The 18,139-nt window shown below is 31.9% G+C and overlaps 1 protein-coding gene across 2 annotated transcripts in view; it reads left to right on the forward strand.

The window, feature by feature from the left end:
* Positions 1-17,488, forward strand: part of LOC135134741 (uncharacterized) — a 384,863-nt gene extending 367,375 nt beyond the window's left edge. For both annotated transcript variants that reach the window (XM_064063549.1, XM_064063550.1), the window contains exons 6-7: positions 10,134-10,380; positions 15,101-17,488. In XM_064063549.1, the coding sequence (XP_063919619.1) occupies positions 10,134-10,380; positions 15,101-15,207 (354 nt within the window). In that variant the 3' untranslated portion in view covers positions 15,208-17,488. The remainder of the gene's footprint in view (positions 1-10,133; positions 10,381-15,100) is intronic.
* Positions 17,489-18,139: the final 651 nt, after the last annotated feature.

Consider the following 18,139-nt stretch of genomic DNA (forward strand, 5'->3'; position numbering starts at 1 on the left):
AGACAGACGGACAGACAGACGGACAAACAAACATATACACAGACAGAAGACAGACAAACAGACAAACGGACAGACAGAAGGAAATGGGAAACTTATTTCTTGGTACTTTAGGAGTCATGAAAGGTCGAGAAAACGTAAGAGTAGAGGGTCGGCGGACTCGATTACCAAAAAGATGAATTTTGGTTGTAGTACAAAAATTAACGAAACTTTGTACAGTTCTAGAACGTTACCCTGATAAATTGGAAATTTTCTGGTAATTCTTGAGCTTTCAGGACCTTCAGTTGACATTCTAGAAGTTCAGACAGAAATTTTGAACTTCGATGTTAGTTCTATAACACCGATCTTACAACTCTAACTGAAACTCACTAACTTCGTCTATAAGAAGGTGTTGAGGATGTGTAAAGACAATTCTAGAAGAATCAGTCCTCTTTTAAGACTAAATACAGGAGTTTTGTATAAAATTCTAGAATAAGTGAAAACCGTAGTATCGAGAAATTTCTAGAACATTCCATTCAAGAAAAAGTTTATCCAGAAGAGGTAGCTCTACCCCAAATGAAGAGATACAAAACGAAATCTGCAATAAATGTGTGTTAAAAAATGCGCTTCGAGATGTAACGTTGCTTTGCTTTAGTAATAAGTGGGAATAAATTTTTATTTTTTAGAATTGTTTACATAAAATGTTTAAACACATAATGATTTAATTATTTTTATTGGTCGGTCTATTCAAAAATGGTGTATCTCCCTTTCTCCAAATTCTGCTAACACAAAACGATTTTTGAATTGAGGATATAGATATATGTTTTTATAACAAAAAATAAAATTTCCAGAATCAGGTTTTTTCATTTTTCGAGAAACTAGATTTATTGGCGCTTGAGTCTAAATGACTATAAACTATTTTTATTTCCCGAGCGTAACCGAAGGAAGTATTGTAATAGGGTCCATCAGACGAATAACTGCTTTCATGTTTTTCCGACGTTTCACGATTCCTAGAGTACGAAAAAGTAGGTCTCGTGTCTCCATCTGTCTGTCCGTCTGTGTCAATTTTTATTAAACAGATAATCTCGAAAACTACTGCATCAATTGCCATCAATTCTATATGTATGTTAGGAATATTGCGTAGGTGGTAAAACGGTAACCAAAATTTATACAATCATCCCCAGCAACAATGGGATGACGTCGTAGCTAAAATTTACAATAGCTTCATGCTTCATGAATCCGTGTTGAGTTTTTACTCCTATTAGATCAAATAAAAATCAAAATTTTATAACATTTTACAGGTTATCTGAAGCATGGTAAATCGTTAATCAAAATGTATCCGTTTATGTCTCCACATTAAGTGATGACGTCATTTACAATTTTGCCGAATAAATGTGGTTTAAATTTTGTAAAAAATCCGGTATGTGTGATTTATGAATCCGCGTTGAATTCTTGCCGTAGCCATCAAGATTTTTTTTCTTTACAGAGGTTATGTCAGAAAATCGCAAAATCAAATTTTATAATTTTTCAAGTTGCATTTTTTGATATCTCATTATCAGTTTTTTGGTAGGGATCAGTGTTCATACTATATGGTCGCGGTCATCATTTCGCTGGTATGTCGTGAGATAATCTTTAAAACAAATTATTTCATTAGTTTTTAATAAGACACGTTCGCAAGTACAGTTAAAGGTGTGATTGCAGATCCACTCAAATTTACAAAAGTACAATTTAAAAAATATTTTGACATTTTCAGTAATAGGACGAAACAACCAAGTGATATCCATAGTATGCAAGGTGGTCTAGAATAAACAATTTTTCTTATAGTATTTTCTAAACTCTGGTAGATATATTAGAGTGTACCTAGAAAATTACGCAGACCGTACTCCTGAAGTACGTCTCATAAAATCAAGTTTTTAAAAATTATGCAGTCGTATGAAAAATGGGTAATTTCTCCAACTAATACACGCTCTTTACCTTACCAAGCCAATTTTTTCAAGTTGAGCCATTTCGCCTTTACAGCTTTTGTCGCCAAATAAAACGATAAATTTTTCCGTAGTCGGTTATGTCAGCGTGACTGCAGGTTTGGAGAATAAAACCATTATTGATTTTATCATTTAGAAATGTTTTAGTGTCATCGAAAATGCATAAAAGTCAATGGAAAAGTGCATAAGTCAAACTTTAAAGTCTAACGAAATAAAGCATTTTATGGCGCGGAAAGAGCGGGTGCAGTTCGTTTTATATGCTACCAATATTTTTTGCTTGTTGTTAAGTTTCCCAGTAAATTCTCATATTTGTAAACAATTTAGTCCAAACGACAAACTCACGTCGCAAATCCGAATTAAACGATATAGTTTCATAAGCAGCTTCTAATTAATTAGCGTGAGATATGATGCGTCAAAATGGACGTGGCCTTAGCTCACCACCCGAATTACAGTCCAATTACTGTGGCCATAATAATTAGCCATAGTATTGCCAACCTAAAGGCAGAATCTCCCCACCACTTCGCAAGTTCGCTCTAACAAGGTCGACTGCTAACTTGCTAACTTGATTGCATGTATGCGTGGAATTTCTACAATTTGATGCGTTGTTATTTGTCAAACAACAAACAATCAGACACTGACACTCTCGACAATTGTTTGAATTGTGGGGGTGGTGGTGGCAGTCGGTTACGTGATCGGGTGATTGCAACGCGGCCACTCAACCTTGTTATTTTGCGTTCGAATGTTGGTCCATACTAATTGAGTTTTGTTTATATTGTTTTTAATTCCCTTATTTGAACTTAGAATTATGTTTATGTAACATTCATACGTCCAATAAAAGGGTTACGTGGGGGACAAGTGTTTCGATTAATTTTTTCAAAACACAATCAGCTGAAATGACGGTCCCTCGCTTTTAATTAATCGTATTTTTAAAGATGGAAAAAGCATATAGTCTTAAAACTTTATCAGTCATTGTTGCTACTCTAACTGGTATTTGTGAAAATAGAACAGACTCCAAATAATTTTCAAGCGGCGAGCTTTATAGTGGGACTATTAATTGAGGCTGCTAATTTCGGTATAATCTAGTGCAAACATTATTAGTAAGGGTAATTGCTTTATACTAAATATGCAGTATTATCGTTAAAGGATTTGTCTACTACAAACTAAATAGCTTAATAAGGGGCTGTAAATGACTGGATGCAAGTCAAATATGAGTTATAGAGCTTTATATCGTTTAAAAACAATTTTGAACTGGAAAACTGCACAATATTATTACGAATTTAATTTTAAAATTACTCATTAATCGTACAAATTAATCCCTATTATTATATGTATATTTCTGCGAGCCACAGAAGATATAATTGGTCTGTTGTAAAATAGATAGAATCCTCCAGATCGATGCTTCTCACTAGAATAAAGTAGACTTTGAAACCGCCAAATCTAACAGAGAATACCTGCACCCAATGTCTAGCGTCATGAAGAATTTAAAGGAGTAAGATTTTATTCCTAGTTTCAGAATTAAAAGTAATTATGTAACTACATATAATATACACAACTTTCCACTCTTCCCACGCTCCATTAAACTGAATAATAATAAGAGTAGAAATATATTACTCTTATTTTTTGTAATTTTTTTTGACGTTTTAATGTCGCTAACCACGTTGTCAAAACGCGTCAGATTTTTGTACCAATTTTGGGGTAGAAGTGGGTTGCAATGCTATAAAATCATTAAGTTCTATATAGATAATTATTCATAATATACAGGGTTGCTGAAAAGTATGGAAGCAGTTGAATATCTCGGGAACAGTTAGTTGAATCTTCTTGAAATTTGGGCTATACTTTAAAATACTCAAGCTCTATTTCCTGTAATTTCTCTAAACTTTAAACTTCATTTGTTTTCGAAATGCAGAGCTAACTTCATTTTTTTAAATAACACCTCTAGTCAAATCGTCAATTTTGGAACAGAAGATTTTTTTCTGATTTCAGAACTTAACATACGCATACACTTTTTTAACTACAACGGAAAATAAAATGAATGACGGAAAAGCAAACTTCTACATTCAGCTTTAAAAATATTTCAGTAAAACACTAAAATGGCACCATTAACAGAAACTGAACGAACAGAAATCTTGATGATGGTAGACTATGGCGACAGACGTCTAAGCAATTCTGAAGTAGCAGCACTTTTTAATTAAACTCATCCCCATCGAGAACAAGTGTATAGGTCGACGGTTTCAAAAACATTGCACAAATTTAACGAAACTGGTAATGTTAGAAATCGTCAAAGAACCCGAAGACCAAAAAACGTTACAAGTGACGAGAACTCTTTTAATGTTAGGTTTGATGTAACTGAAAATCCAAAAATTTCAGTACATCAATTAGCATTAAAGCACAATATGAGTAGAAGCTCAGTTCGAAAAATACTTAAACGAGAAAAATATCATCCATACAAAATTCATTTACTACAAGAATTGAGTGAGGATGACTTTGACCGCAGAAATAATGAGGAATAATGGAAGGCAGACTAGATCAGGATGACAACTTCATAAACCAATTATTATTTTCTGACGAGTCTTTTTCTCTGAATGAACTTGTTCGCCATAATTGTAGATACTGGGCCAATACAAATCCACACTGGGTGGAGGAGGTTCATAAACAGTACCCCTAAAAAATTAATGTTTGGTGCGGCATTATTGGTCGTCACATCGTAGGCTAGTTCTTCATTAACGGAATTTTAAAACGTCTGATAAATACAGGGTTTCTATAAATCATTATAGAGTCGAAGTAGGTCATGTATACGTGCCACCTCTCAGATTTGAACTTTACTACTTAAATGTCCAAGGACGCATGACAAAGACCACACGCATTTATATAACTGGTGCTTCATATCTTATTAAAAATAAAACTAATTCATTACAATAAAAATAAATAAATTTATTGCGGTTAAACACCAGAGAAAATGCCGAATTGTTCACCATTTTGTTCAAGGCACATGTTCACTCTCTTTTTCATTTCAAAAATGTTCTGTAATCCTTTTGTCAATACCCATTGTTCAATTTCATGTTGCAACAGGAACTCCTGACTGCTGAGGAAATCTTGTCAAAGTAATTTGTGGATTCTGTCCAAGTCGTCTCAAATCATCAACAACTTCCTCCGAAACTGAAGGTCTCTCAGAAAACTTCCGTTTGTTAACACTGCCAGTTCGAACAAATGTGTTGATTACATCTGTAGTGTGAACTTCTAACGATGTTCCTTGAATTAATTAAATCACAGTATTTGGCCAGCTATTCTTGTTTACAAGCGGTTACAGAATATAACCACTCTTTGATCTTTTTTCAATGATGTAATTTTTTATTGAAATTTGTCAAAAAGCTTTAATAACAATGTATTCACTATTTACAATCATTAAATCGGAGTATTGTGATCTCTAGAATATTTTGTAAATTATTTGGAATCAGTATTTAAATCTGTTACGCTGGGACCTTTATTTCAGATGATTGGGCACTAGTATAATTTTTTAATAAAGTATCCTACGCCAGGATTATGACAGGTGATAGTACTGTCAAGACTAGCTACGATTTTATAATTTTCAGTATTTTTATTTTGACAATTTATTTTACCGTGTTGGGAAAAATAAAATAATGCATGCGTTACATTTCTGATTAAGAAAAAAATGCACGATTTAAAAATGGAACATTTGACTACTAGCACTATTTAATAAAAAATCAAGTTAGACCTGCATCTCAAAAACAAATAAAGTATAAAATTTGAAAAAAGTGTATAAAATAGAACTTGAGTGTTCATAGGGACAGCCCAAATTTCAAAAACATTCAACAAACGGTTCTTGTGATATTCAACTGTTTCCATACCTTTCAACGACCCTGTATTCCCGTATAACAGCTCTTCGTGAACAGAAATTTCACACACTTCAGTTTATTTAACAAATTCTAAGCGAAATAAATTTTCAAACAAAAACATTATATATTGTGCAGCACATGTACATACAAGAAGTCTAGAAGAAGTTCAGGAGGTATTTGCAGACTGGCGTATCAATGATTTTAATTAGAGCTTAGTTTTTAATTAAAGCTTGCCCCGCAAAAAGAACGTACTTTTCTAAGGTTTACCCGGAGCATGTCCGTACCTTAACAAGAAATCTAATCTATAATGAAATGTTTGTTTCAGTTTCGACAAACAAACGAAATAGATCAAGTAATGCTAATAAAGCTGAGTTGTTTAATGAGATTATGTGCAATGAATAAAACACATGTTGAGTTTTTAAGTGCAATAAGCTAATTACTTTACTCGTACTTTTCGTTTTTCTTTTACAAACGTGCTTTTATATAAAGTGTAACAGTGATATTTCCATGCACTAATTTGTATATCATTCTAAATGAGACATACTTTTTAAACGATTGTATTTTCACACAGTCAAAACTGGTCGATTTTTCATTATATTATCTTCATTTTTAAATTTTCAGGTACTTCCAAACATATATGATCATACAACAGTCGTCAGTTTAGCTACGACGAATACGCATTTTTTATTTCCTTGCTTAGGTTATTTTTAAAGCGTAATTTTTACGTTCAATGTTGCAATTTTATTTTGTTTACATCTATGTACATAGTTACATAAACACCCACAGGTAACATCCTTTTTAGTAACAATATGTTATTTTAGCCTGATGATGACCTGAAAATGTATTAGGTCAGGTCGAAACACGTATGCAGACTCCAAATAAAAATATATACCTCACGAATTTCTTTGAACACAAGTTCGTTAAGAAAACAGGAGCAACTTTTTCTGATTTTGGAAATGTTAATTTAAAATAGAAAATAATGCTACATACTTGAATAACAAATAATCAAAAACTTAAACAAGGAAGTCGAAAATATTTACTATGAGCAGATACAAATCATTTAAAGAACTTAACCAATAAATATTGTTTATGTAGAATCAGAAAAGTGTAATTTTTTACCATAAATATGTGATATTTGATGAAATTTGATCGCAGTTAATATATAATTAAATAAATATTAAAATAGTTGGTCACGTAAGCCGCGAACGTTAACTTTTTCAAATATCGACAGAAATTTGGTAAAATTTGGATAAATGCGCCACGAAGTTCAGTATATAAACATTGATAATATTAATTCTAAAATGGAACTTTCCATTGATTGGAAAAAAAGTTCTTATGAAGAAAAGTCTAGTGTTTTACTGGCAACTCGAAAATTTAATTTTTAATCCTTTTTACCCGCTATTCATGTTGTTATTAACCGTTTTTTAACGTTCCAAAACTAAAAAATTTTATATAATCTATGAAAATTTACTCGTTTTCCCAATTAGAAATTAAAAAATCAATTTATGATTAGAGTACCTATTTTTCTCTGATTTATATTGTTACGAAATAAACCCATAACGGCCCCGGTGCGACGCCTATGAGTTTTTCTAATATGTGCGTCGATGAACGGTGACTCATCAACGGCCGAGCGGCGGGCGCATAAAGACAAGTCTGGAGCCGGTTACCGGAAGTCTCGAAGCGGCGTCCAGGGACGTCTCGAAGCGCAGTCGCGATGCATACTCGAGAAAGATCTCGATCGGGGAAGTATGGGTTTAAATAGAGGACACCGTTGGGAACCATTATTCATTCACCTAGTGGAGTCAGTCAAAAGCGTCCAGTGAAATTCGCCGGAATAATTTCTGTACATAATCGTTGCAATAGTTGGTGCTTATTGACAATAGGCATAAAGCATAAGGATGTCATAAGCATTATGCTCATTGTGAACGAATAGAAGCATAGAGCACTAAACATAAATTCTTACGCATTAATTCTCATGACATCCTTATGCCCATTGTGAATGAGCACTTAGTCGCCCGATTAATTATTCGCCGGTCAAACGTAACAATATGTTATATTTGTTAGCAGTGAATGACACCAAATTCTCATTTTTATGGGAATTCCTAGAATGTAAATGCTGAATGAGATTTTTGTTTCTTAAAAATGTGCAACGAAAACCTGAGTTACAGTTTAGAAAAATGATGACATCGTAACTGAAGCCCGACTAAAAAAGGTTTGTTCCTCGTCAAACGGCTTATGTCAAAAGTTTGTAATTGGATTCCTGTATATTTAATACACTATTGCAATCTGCATAGTGGATGGCTTTAATTAAATTCACTTTGAAAACATGGAGTAGTAAAAGTAAACACATTACAACGACTTTACCTTTTTTACGCTTTTACTCAAATCAGCTAGTTCAAAATATTTTAACTTATGGTCCATAAAATATTTACAACGACAACTTCTGTGCAGCCACATTAGCCTTTAATTTAATTTCGAAGGCGAGTACATAACCTAAAAAATTGTATTAAAAAAGGAATGCATCTTAAATAACATACCTACTTATTCCAAATATAATTATAAACTGCAACCGTTCGATACGAATACTCCATTTTGAATACAGAAACAAATACAACAACATTTCGAACAAACAGAAACTAGTTGCCTCAAATATTACAAATTTAAAAATCCCCAATAATTAAATTCCTTCTAAATAGCATTACATTTATCCTGTTCTTCGAACGTCGAAATCAATATTTTATCGTCCGCATTGAAAATACTAGCATTACTATAACTATTTGCTTCAAAGGATTTAGTTAGTCGTAAACTCAAGCGCTATCTAAACAAAATAATTAATAGTCAAAAAGGACAACAAGAACGTTTCCCATTAACAATCCTTCTCCGAAATTAGTCTCGAGTTAATTGAAACTGAGTGCATTCAGGAAAGACGGACGCAACACAAAAGGCATGCGTTAGCATCTGGAGACGACGTAAGTCCTACCCTGCCTATTCGAAGGAACATCCATCTTGGTGGTGGAATGTAGTGTCGCCGCCTGTGGACATGTCTAGATTACGTCTGATGAGGGTGACTATCAATTAACAGCTCTGGTTGTCTTACGAGCAGGATATTATCAACATGACCACCCGTTGATATTATGTCAGGCATTCGATATTCCTGTCAAAGGCACTCCATTGAAACTATATTTATGATTTACTTGGAGAAAAAAGAGTGATCTTAATATTTTTTGCTATTTTAACTTCCCTCCATGTTGTCAAAAGCTCGGCGATACAGGATGCAACATGAGATATCGTGTTTTTACTTATTCATAGCTCTGAAATTCAAAAAACCAAATATATTTGTCAATTCAATTTCTCAAATATAGATTTTAAAACAGTTTGAAGGGAGGTGCCAGTAATTTTAACAAATATTCACCATGTAGAAAAAAAATCAGCAGTTAATTTTTTATACTTACTACAGGACCATGGAATAACAAAATAATAGACCGAAGGCATCCGAGTGATAATTTGTTTTACGCCAGTTAAAAGATTGGTAGTTAAACTCTAGAAAATTAGGAAATACAAAATTCATCCACTTCATTACCTCATTTACGTACGTAACTTACTTTTATACTGCTGCAGTAAAATTGCGGTTAAAGATATAATGTAATTGGATAAAATGCGGAAAAGCCATCAAAACGTGGTTTTCCATAAGAATATCGAAAAACCAAATAATTCGTACGATTGTGGAATTTAGACATTCAGGGTTTCAGTTCAGAAAGTGAAAATGAAATTGATTCAAGTAATCCTCCTTGATATGAAGATCTAAGAGCTTATGCTTCGATACTAAATTGAATTTACCGCGTACAACAGTGTCTGGATCGTACCTTTGAAGCCAGATACGTGCTTTCCAGCATATTGAAATACATTTTTGATATGACCAGACTTGGATTTCACACCGAATTTTCATCGTGAAAAGGTTCGTTTCTAAATCATCTAATTAAAAAAATGATTACACAAGCGAATATCTCGCAAACATATCTCAAAGAGCTTATTCGTGATTCAGCTTCAATTAAAACATGTATAATTAAAAAGTTTCCTGAAATATTCCAGACAGTGGATGAGTTACTACTCTATGTAATGAAATTGTGAACTTTTAAGTAGGTTCATATCTTACGCTTATAATTTGACTTTTCAACATCTCTGAATTTTAAATACGCATTCTAAATTATTCATGCGGAGAAACGAAAACTGCTACACATTATGCAGACTAATTTTTTAATTTCGACGCGGACCAACTTTTCACCAAAAAGGATTCTAATTATTTTCCATTATCTCTTTCCAGGTGCATCCAAAGCACGGCATCGACATTCACAATTCGGTTGAACGCTACGATGCTTTGCCGGGGCTGGAAACTGTCCGTTCCATGATATCCATCAACGCAAGTCTAGAGCTCTTCAAAAACGGTAAAATGAAAATACGGTGTTTGGCCACGATGTTTACGTTGTACCGGAGAACACAAGAGTCGGAACTTCACGACGACGCTCCCCAGCTTGCCCTCATTATGATACCAACAACACAGAGCAACGAAGGTTGGTACACAAATCGATAACGTTGACCAGCAAATTCGTCCAGACTTATTTGGAAAGAACTTCCTTCGCTCGTGAAGCACAAACAATCCACTGGATGCTCACTAGGGCGGATTTTACAATAAAAATTCAGTTGTTAGGTTTTCGTAACAATATGATGTTCTTAAAATGCAACTAAAAGCCACAATAATAATATTATAACGTTTCCCTACGCGGACTCTAATAATAGAGAAACAGTTAAAATAAATAATTCTTGTAAACTTGTTAATTAGAGGGAGAAAATAATTTCAGTTCATTTTTTCAGACGAAAACTGTTTGTGTTTAAACTATGACTAGAGGATCTATTCCAAATTCAAATTTACACAGTTTGAAAGAACATCTAAAGCAAACATATTTAATATTCGATGTGTAACATAATATTGTTACAAGTTAAACATTTCACGTAACATTTAGTTTTCCAATACAAACACACTAAAAAATACTAATAGCTAATAGTTCGTTTGTTTGTTTGTTTATCAACTGAGCACAACTTTCAGAAAGAGAAAACTCCTTCACATGTTTATTTGTTGCAAATCCCAAACAAATAATTTACAAATAATGACGATTACATATCGTCGCCTGAGGACTTGTTTGATCGACAGACCAGAACGCATTCAGGCCAATATAGACTCTAAGCCGACTTTCGTTAGAGCTGATCTGACACATTCACTACGAAGAACTAATCCATTTCGACCATCTGGTCGGACTTTACAACGAATAAGTGAATACACTTCTTGAACATCTTAACGATTTAATGCATAATGTTCCCAAATGACAAAATTCTCATTCCAAATTGTATTATCAAATGATAAAACGCTCACCAAAATTTGTCACCAACAATGAAATGACGTAATCACTACAATAGTAGATGTAATTTAAATTTTATATCCTCCGTTTATGGTTTATGAATCCGTGTTGAGTTTTTACCTTAGACGTCAAGATTTTTCGAAAAAAAATGAACAATTCCCAATTTATAGTTATTGGAAGCATGTTAAATCGTTGGTCAAAATTTTCCGTTGATGCCCCCAGGAATTGATGATGTCGTCTTACAATTTTGTCGAATAAATGTTAAATGTTAAAAAGCAGCATTGTACTGAACTTGTGGTTTCTAAATAAGCTAAAAGAGGTTTTTCAGCTTTTCGATTTGTCGATTTTTCAACTGTAGATGTCTCAATTTTTCAATATTTCAATTTTGGGCTTTTTCAATTTTTCCATTCTTCAAATTTACGATTTCTCGATTTTTTTACTTTTCAATTTCTCAATTTTCCGATGTTTCAATGATACGATTTCTAAGTTTTTATCCTTTTCTATTTTAACATTTCTAAATATTTCGATTTTTCAATTTTTCAAATTTTGACGTTGCTAAATTTTCAGTTTTTCGATTTCTCAATTAATCTGATTTTGATTTTCCCATTTCCCGACTTCTCAAAGTTTCGATTTTTCACATTTTCGACTTTGCTTTTTTGGTGTTTCGATTTCTCAATTTTCCAATTTTTTAATGTCTCAATGTTTAATATTTATTTCCGTTTTGGGATTTTTCAATATTGCGATTCTTCGACTTTTCGATTTTTGGCTTCTGGATTTTTCGAGTTTTCGTTTTTTAAACTTCAATTTTTCGATTGTTTTATATTTCCACTCCCCAATTTTTTAACTTTACGATATTTTAATTTTTCAATTTTTAACATTCTAGATTTTTCGAATTCTCGCGTTTTCAGTTCTTCTACAGGGTGTTATTGAAAGGTACGTACAACAAAATTCACAGTTCTTCGCGAAGTCTAAGAAGTCTGAAAACCCTATTTTGCGTTATCAAAATTATAAGGGGAAAATTAACCCTTGTCCAACCTTTTTAGACGCTACTAATAGGTAAAATTAATTTATTTTGGTAAATCCTAGCAACTGTAACAATAAAACTTTTGTCAAGACTAAATGATGCTATAGAAACGAGAGATAATCTTTTTATCAGAGGCGTCCAACGAATATGGAATAAGTAACAATAAATTTTAATAATTTTTATCTCTAAAAGGAGAACATTTTTACCTGAACTTTTTTAACTTTTAACATCCATACTTCGAGACCAATTACCGATTTTATTTTGTACGCACCTTTCAATAACACGCTGTATATTTTAATTTTTCAATTTTCCGAATTTTTAAATTTTCGATTTTCCAATTTTTTGAGATCTCGATTTAACAAGATTCTAATGTTTCGAGAATATCAATTTTTCCATTTTTAACTTTTCGTTTTTTCGATTTTGGCCTATTTATATTTGGGAACATCGAAAAATTGGAAAATCGCTAATTTAAAAATTCCGAAAACTGAAAAATGGAAATATAGAAGCTCTGAAAACTGGAAAAATCGAAAAGCCTAAAATTTTAAAAATTGAAATGTTAAACTATCGATAAATTGAAAAATTGAAATATCGAAGTATAAAACAGCCGAAAAATTGAAAAATCTAAAGTTTAAAAAACGAAAAATTAAAAATCCAAAAAGTAAAAACTCGAGAAATCAAAAAATCCATGAGCCCAAAATTCGAAAAGTCAAAATAGTAAAAAATCCCAAAACTGAAATTTCGAAAACATTGAAGTCACAAAATTGAAAGAAATATAAAAAAATTGGGAAATTAAAAAATTGAAAAATTGAGAAATCGAAAAGTCTAAAAATCGAAAAATTAAAGAACTGAAAAACTGAAAGATGAAAGTCGAGAAATGGAAAAATAAAAAAATTATTAATTGAGAAATAGGAAAACTGAAAATTCAGAAACGTCAAAATTTGAGAAAAAAAAAATTGTAGAACTGAAAAATCGAAAAATCGAAAATTTAAAACATCAAAAAATTTAAATTTGGTAAAATTGAAAAATGAAGAAATCCGAACATGAAAAAGTCAAAAAAATAAAAATTAGAAAAGCTAAAATTTCAAAATCGAAAAACTGAATAATCAACAAATCGAGGAATCGAAACTCGAAAATTAAAAAAATTGGGAAATTGAAAGATGGGATAATTCAAAAATGGAAACATGGAAAAATCCACAACCCGAAAAGTAAAAAATCGAAAAACCGACAAATCGAAAAATCGGAACATCGAAAAATTCATAAACTGAGACAGTGAGAAATCGAAAAATCAGAAGATCGAGAAATCGAGGAGTCGAAAAGTCGAGAATTCGAAAAATCGAAAAATTGAAAAAACGAAATAGGCCAAAATCGAAAAATCGAAAAGTTAAAAATAGAAAAATTGATAAATCGAGAGATTGAACAATCAAAACATTGAAACATCCGAATCTCGATAAATCGAAATCTCAAAAAATTGAAAAACGGAAAATTTAAAACACCGGAAAATTGAAAAATTAAAATATAGAAGAACTGAAAACTCGATAAACTGAAAAATCTAGAATTTTAAAAATTGAAAAAGTAAAATATCGAAAAGTTGAAAAATTGACAAATCGAAATCAAAAACAGTCGAAAAAAAGCTTAAAAATCAACAAATCGAGAAATCAAAACTCGAAAATTTCAAAAATTGGAAAATAGAAAAATCGGATAATTCAAAAATCGAAAGATCGAGAAATCGAGGAGTCGAAAGTCGAGAGTCGAAAAATCGAATAAATGAGAAAGTATGGAAAATAAATAACCACCAAAATTGTGACTAAAAATATGTAAGAATGAATAGAAAATAGAACACGATTCCTCTGAAACATAAAAATAACTACACTTTCCTGAAGAAAATCTAATACATGATTACGGTTCCACCAGTATTGCTAATTTAGGACGTTTTGTTAATATCAAACACGATAATTAAAAAAATCGACTGAAACATGTGAGATGTGATATTATGTTTGTAATAAAAGAATATAAATAATAACTATTTCCCGCAGAAATACTGAAGGCTTAAAGTCGACATTGGCCTGAGCGCGCTCCGGTCTGTGGATCAAACAAGTTCTCAGGCAACGATATTACAATTTTCAAACTTTTTTTTTGTTAAGAAACATTAAAACTGTGTAACAAATTGTCTTGGTCGACAATTTACAATCGTTACAATAATAGGAGTAATAAAAAATAAATAATTATACGTACACTTACCATTTGCAGTTATATACTTCGTTGCATTTTCCGAACTAGCGTGTTTGATTTTTAACTTTTGTAAATTCTATTGCCAATGTGGACCCGAAAACATATTTTTCATGAAACGTATAATCCAACACTGAAATCGATCGTGGAATTGAAACCGTTCTTTCTTACAAAGAGTCTCATGCCTACGTGGTTAATATTCATGTTTTTTTTTATATTCCGTACCGATCTTGTTACGATAGTGATTCCGAAATCTTTGAAACAGATTCACAGTGTTAAAGTAGCAATGAAAGTTATTCAAATTAAGCAGTATTCCAATACTTAACTGTTCAAAAAAAAAAGTAAAGCAAATTTTATTACTTCTTATACTACGCACCAATTATATTGTCATAATGAAAACATAATAGAAAAATAGCAAAGGAAAATCATGTTCAAAAATTAACATAAATGTATAAACTCGGTGAACCTCAAAACATGCAGACTCACTGTCGATATCGAAAACCTTCGTTGTAATAACTTTCCCGCTAGGGGAATCAAAAATTAACATTTCTAATATATTCCTCTAATGTAACGATTTCTTCCCTCCCATAGATCTGAATTCAATCATGGCTTGTATTATTGTTGCAGGAATTTTTTTCAGCAGCGGAACCGGCCAGATCCACATCACCAACGTCTTCATGGTAATTTTGTTATACTTTGTTCACCTACACGCTTGGTTAAGAAAGTTACAATAAACACAATATCGAGAGACTTGTAAAATGATTTTAAAAAGTGATAGTGTTTAAAATAAACCGTGATAAACTACAGAGGGTTGAAGTGTGGAGACTGATGTGTGATCGATTTAGATAATAAAAAAGAACTGGCCCAAAGTATGCGAGACATTTAGTTGTGTATGATAATGCCAAATCAGTGTGATTACCGTAACATTTTAACTACGTATATGTAATATGCGGCGCAATAACTGTAGTGTAATTATAGCAAAATTTAAAATTTCTGTTTGATAAGTATATAAATTAATTGAACTATTTTTTGTACAAATGTATTTTTTTTCTTTTACATCTGCTATTAATCCTGTCGTACACCTGAATTGCTCAAAATTGCGTTTACTTTAATTAAATTATTTTCTTTTAGTGTGGGTAGGTACTTTCAGGAAATTGACTCCAAACGACGGTTTCCCGAACGTACTTCGAAAAGCAGGTGTGAATATTCTTTTTGTAATAACTGTACGAACTTGTTTACGTTTATTTACACGTGCTGTATATGACGTGAAATCCATACTGAATATTCACACTTGCAACATAAGGGGAAAAACAAATTTTGTATTATGAAGTTCTGAAAATTTATGGTCGTTATATGTAAATATTATATAGAATAACCGACAACGTGAAAATTTATATTTTAGGTAGACGTAGGATCAAGATCACACTTCTCGTTTTCTGTTTACCTTGAAGATCGTACAGACAAAGTTTTCCACAGAATGATAAATCTGCGTTTAATGAAAATGTGACATAGTTCGTGTAAAATGCGATTTTCATTGACTCGCTACATCCGGAGGTAATCAATTTAAATACTCACAGATTTTGCGACAGCGCAGACTAAATAAAGATTTCCCGAATGTGATTAATTCACGATAAGGAAAAATTCTCCCTCTTTCAGTTTGAGCTCATTGTTAAGTTTTGGAGCAATGTTTAATAATAACAGTTTACAACAGATGCGACGACTGTCTTAAAAATATGTGGAAGTATTCAATCGATCTTAATTAACCTGACAATCGTTCATGTAAATCGTTGATTTGAGTCCGTTGGCACAAATAATATAAAAAGAGCCTAAGTGACGTGTGAAACACATCTTTAAAAGTAACGGATGTTCAGTTGAAAAAGTCATCAAGTTGGCGTTGCTTTTTTGATAAAAGAAAAGGTGGCGAAAACGCATGTGTTTTATTAATCCATACTGTTACTCATAATTGGTATTTCTGAGTTGTCAGCTGGCATCGATTAAATTTTAGGTTTATTGTAGACATACGTCACAATGTTGATAAAAAATCAATGTCAACTTGATGACTTTTTCAAGTGATAGTTTCAAGTATTTCATAAAAACTGCTATGTAGAACAAAGTTGCGTAAGCTGGGTATTTCCTTACAAACTGCACGGTTCCTTCCGTTCTCTACAATTGTCAAATAATAATGGCCCATAACTCTAAACTGTGATAACTTGAAACCTGAGGAACTAAACTACAACACCGGCTTATTAATATAAACAAAGTTTGATGACAACGAAATTCAAGTTGCCGTATAACTAACGTATCCTGTCACTCTCGGCAAGTACGAAGCATAATAAACGCCTCTTACTACAGCTATGTGATTGTTTAGTCCACTTTAACTTTATTATTATCATAGCTTTGAAACTGTTACTCCTGTTAAATAAAGTTATAATCCACCCCTTTTTACCGCTTGGCGTTTATGATATCTAAAACAATTTATGTACGCTGTTATTTAAATCTTAACCCTGTTTAACCCACGGAGATGTTTTATGCTGATGATATCTAGAAAATTATGTATCAACGTGGAAGATAACTCAGGTTAATTGTTTGGAAAATGTACCCTATGTTATTTCAAATTGTATTACCTACGAGTAAAAATCTGAACTACAAAAACAATCGATTGGATGTTTTGTGCATAAAATTAATGACGAAATTGAGATCTGTGTTTTTGATTATATGGCTTGTTTTTGTCATAGCAATTATTAAAATGACGAATTTGAAGTATGTGGTTTTGATTACATGGCTTGTTTTGATCATAGCAATTATTAAAAATATTTTCTAAGCTTTAAAAAATTAACTTGTGACAGTCACTTTCAAAGAGTTCATGGTGGTAAAAAATATTTGCGGTGATTACGTAAACACGCTGTATTTTAATATGTGAGTATTTTCTTAAAACCAAATTTTAATATCATCTACATTTTCATAAATTTTTGGAAAATTGTGTCAAAATGTTTTCTTATAACTTCGTAGTAATCACTTGAGTTTCTATTCGTTATTAGTTCTTATATAGCATGCAATTTTTTAATTAGCGGATTTTTTAAAGTTAATGAAGATCGCATTTGACGACAATGTCGTCATGATGAAACACACAAATCCATAAACTACAGCGAAAGTAATTTAATTAAGAATTACCACTCAGAAAATTCATCACTTACTTTACAAACAATATTTTAGACTGCAATTACATTAATGACTGTGTTTACTTCTACCAGATAATTAGTTTTTACACTATGAAATCAACACCGGTGGTAAACAAACTTATCGAACACAATAATCACAAATTTTTATTTCTGAAACAGGATCAGTTTTAATCACGATATTTTAAAGTGCTGTAGTTTGAGGATTATATGGATCCAGTTTTTTTTTGTTGTAATGAATTGTAATTATTAGATGAAAGCTGTAAATACCATTATAACAATCAAACCACAATATACCTATTACTACCTAAATAAATATTAAATGGCATAATTTGGTAAATTCTGTAGCTTTAGAAATTACATCGAATTCAGTGTGTTTCTGTTTGAAAGGAGATGTTGTTTGATCTTTTTAAATGTAAAAATTTATAAAAATAATGCTGTCATAATACCGGACGCATTGCTCGCAGAGATATCGTGAATACAAACTCCA

The sequence above is a fragment of the Zophobas morio genome, unplaced genomic scaffold (assembly GCF_036711695.1).
Source record: "Zophobas morio isolate AGI-343-1 ecotype UQ-CSIRO unplaced genomic scaffold, CSIRO_AGI_Zmor_V1 ptg000023l, whole genome shotgun sequence".
In the NCBI taxonomy this organism is placed as follows: Eukaryota; Metazoa; Arthropoda; class Insecta; order Coleoptera; family Tenebrionidae; genus Zophobas; species Zophobas morio.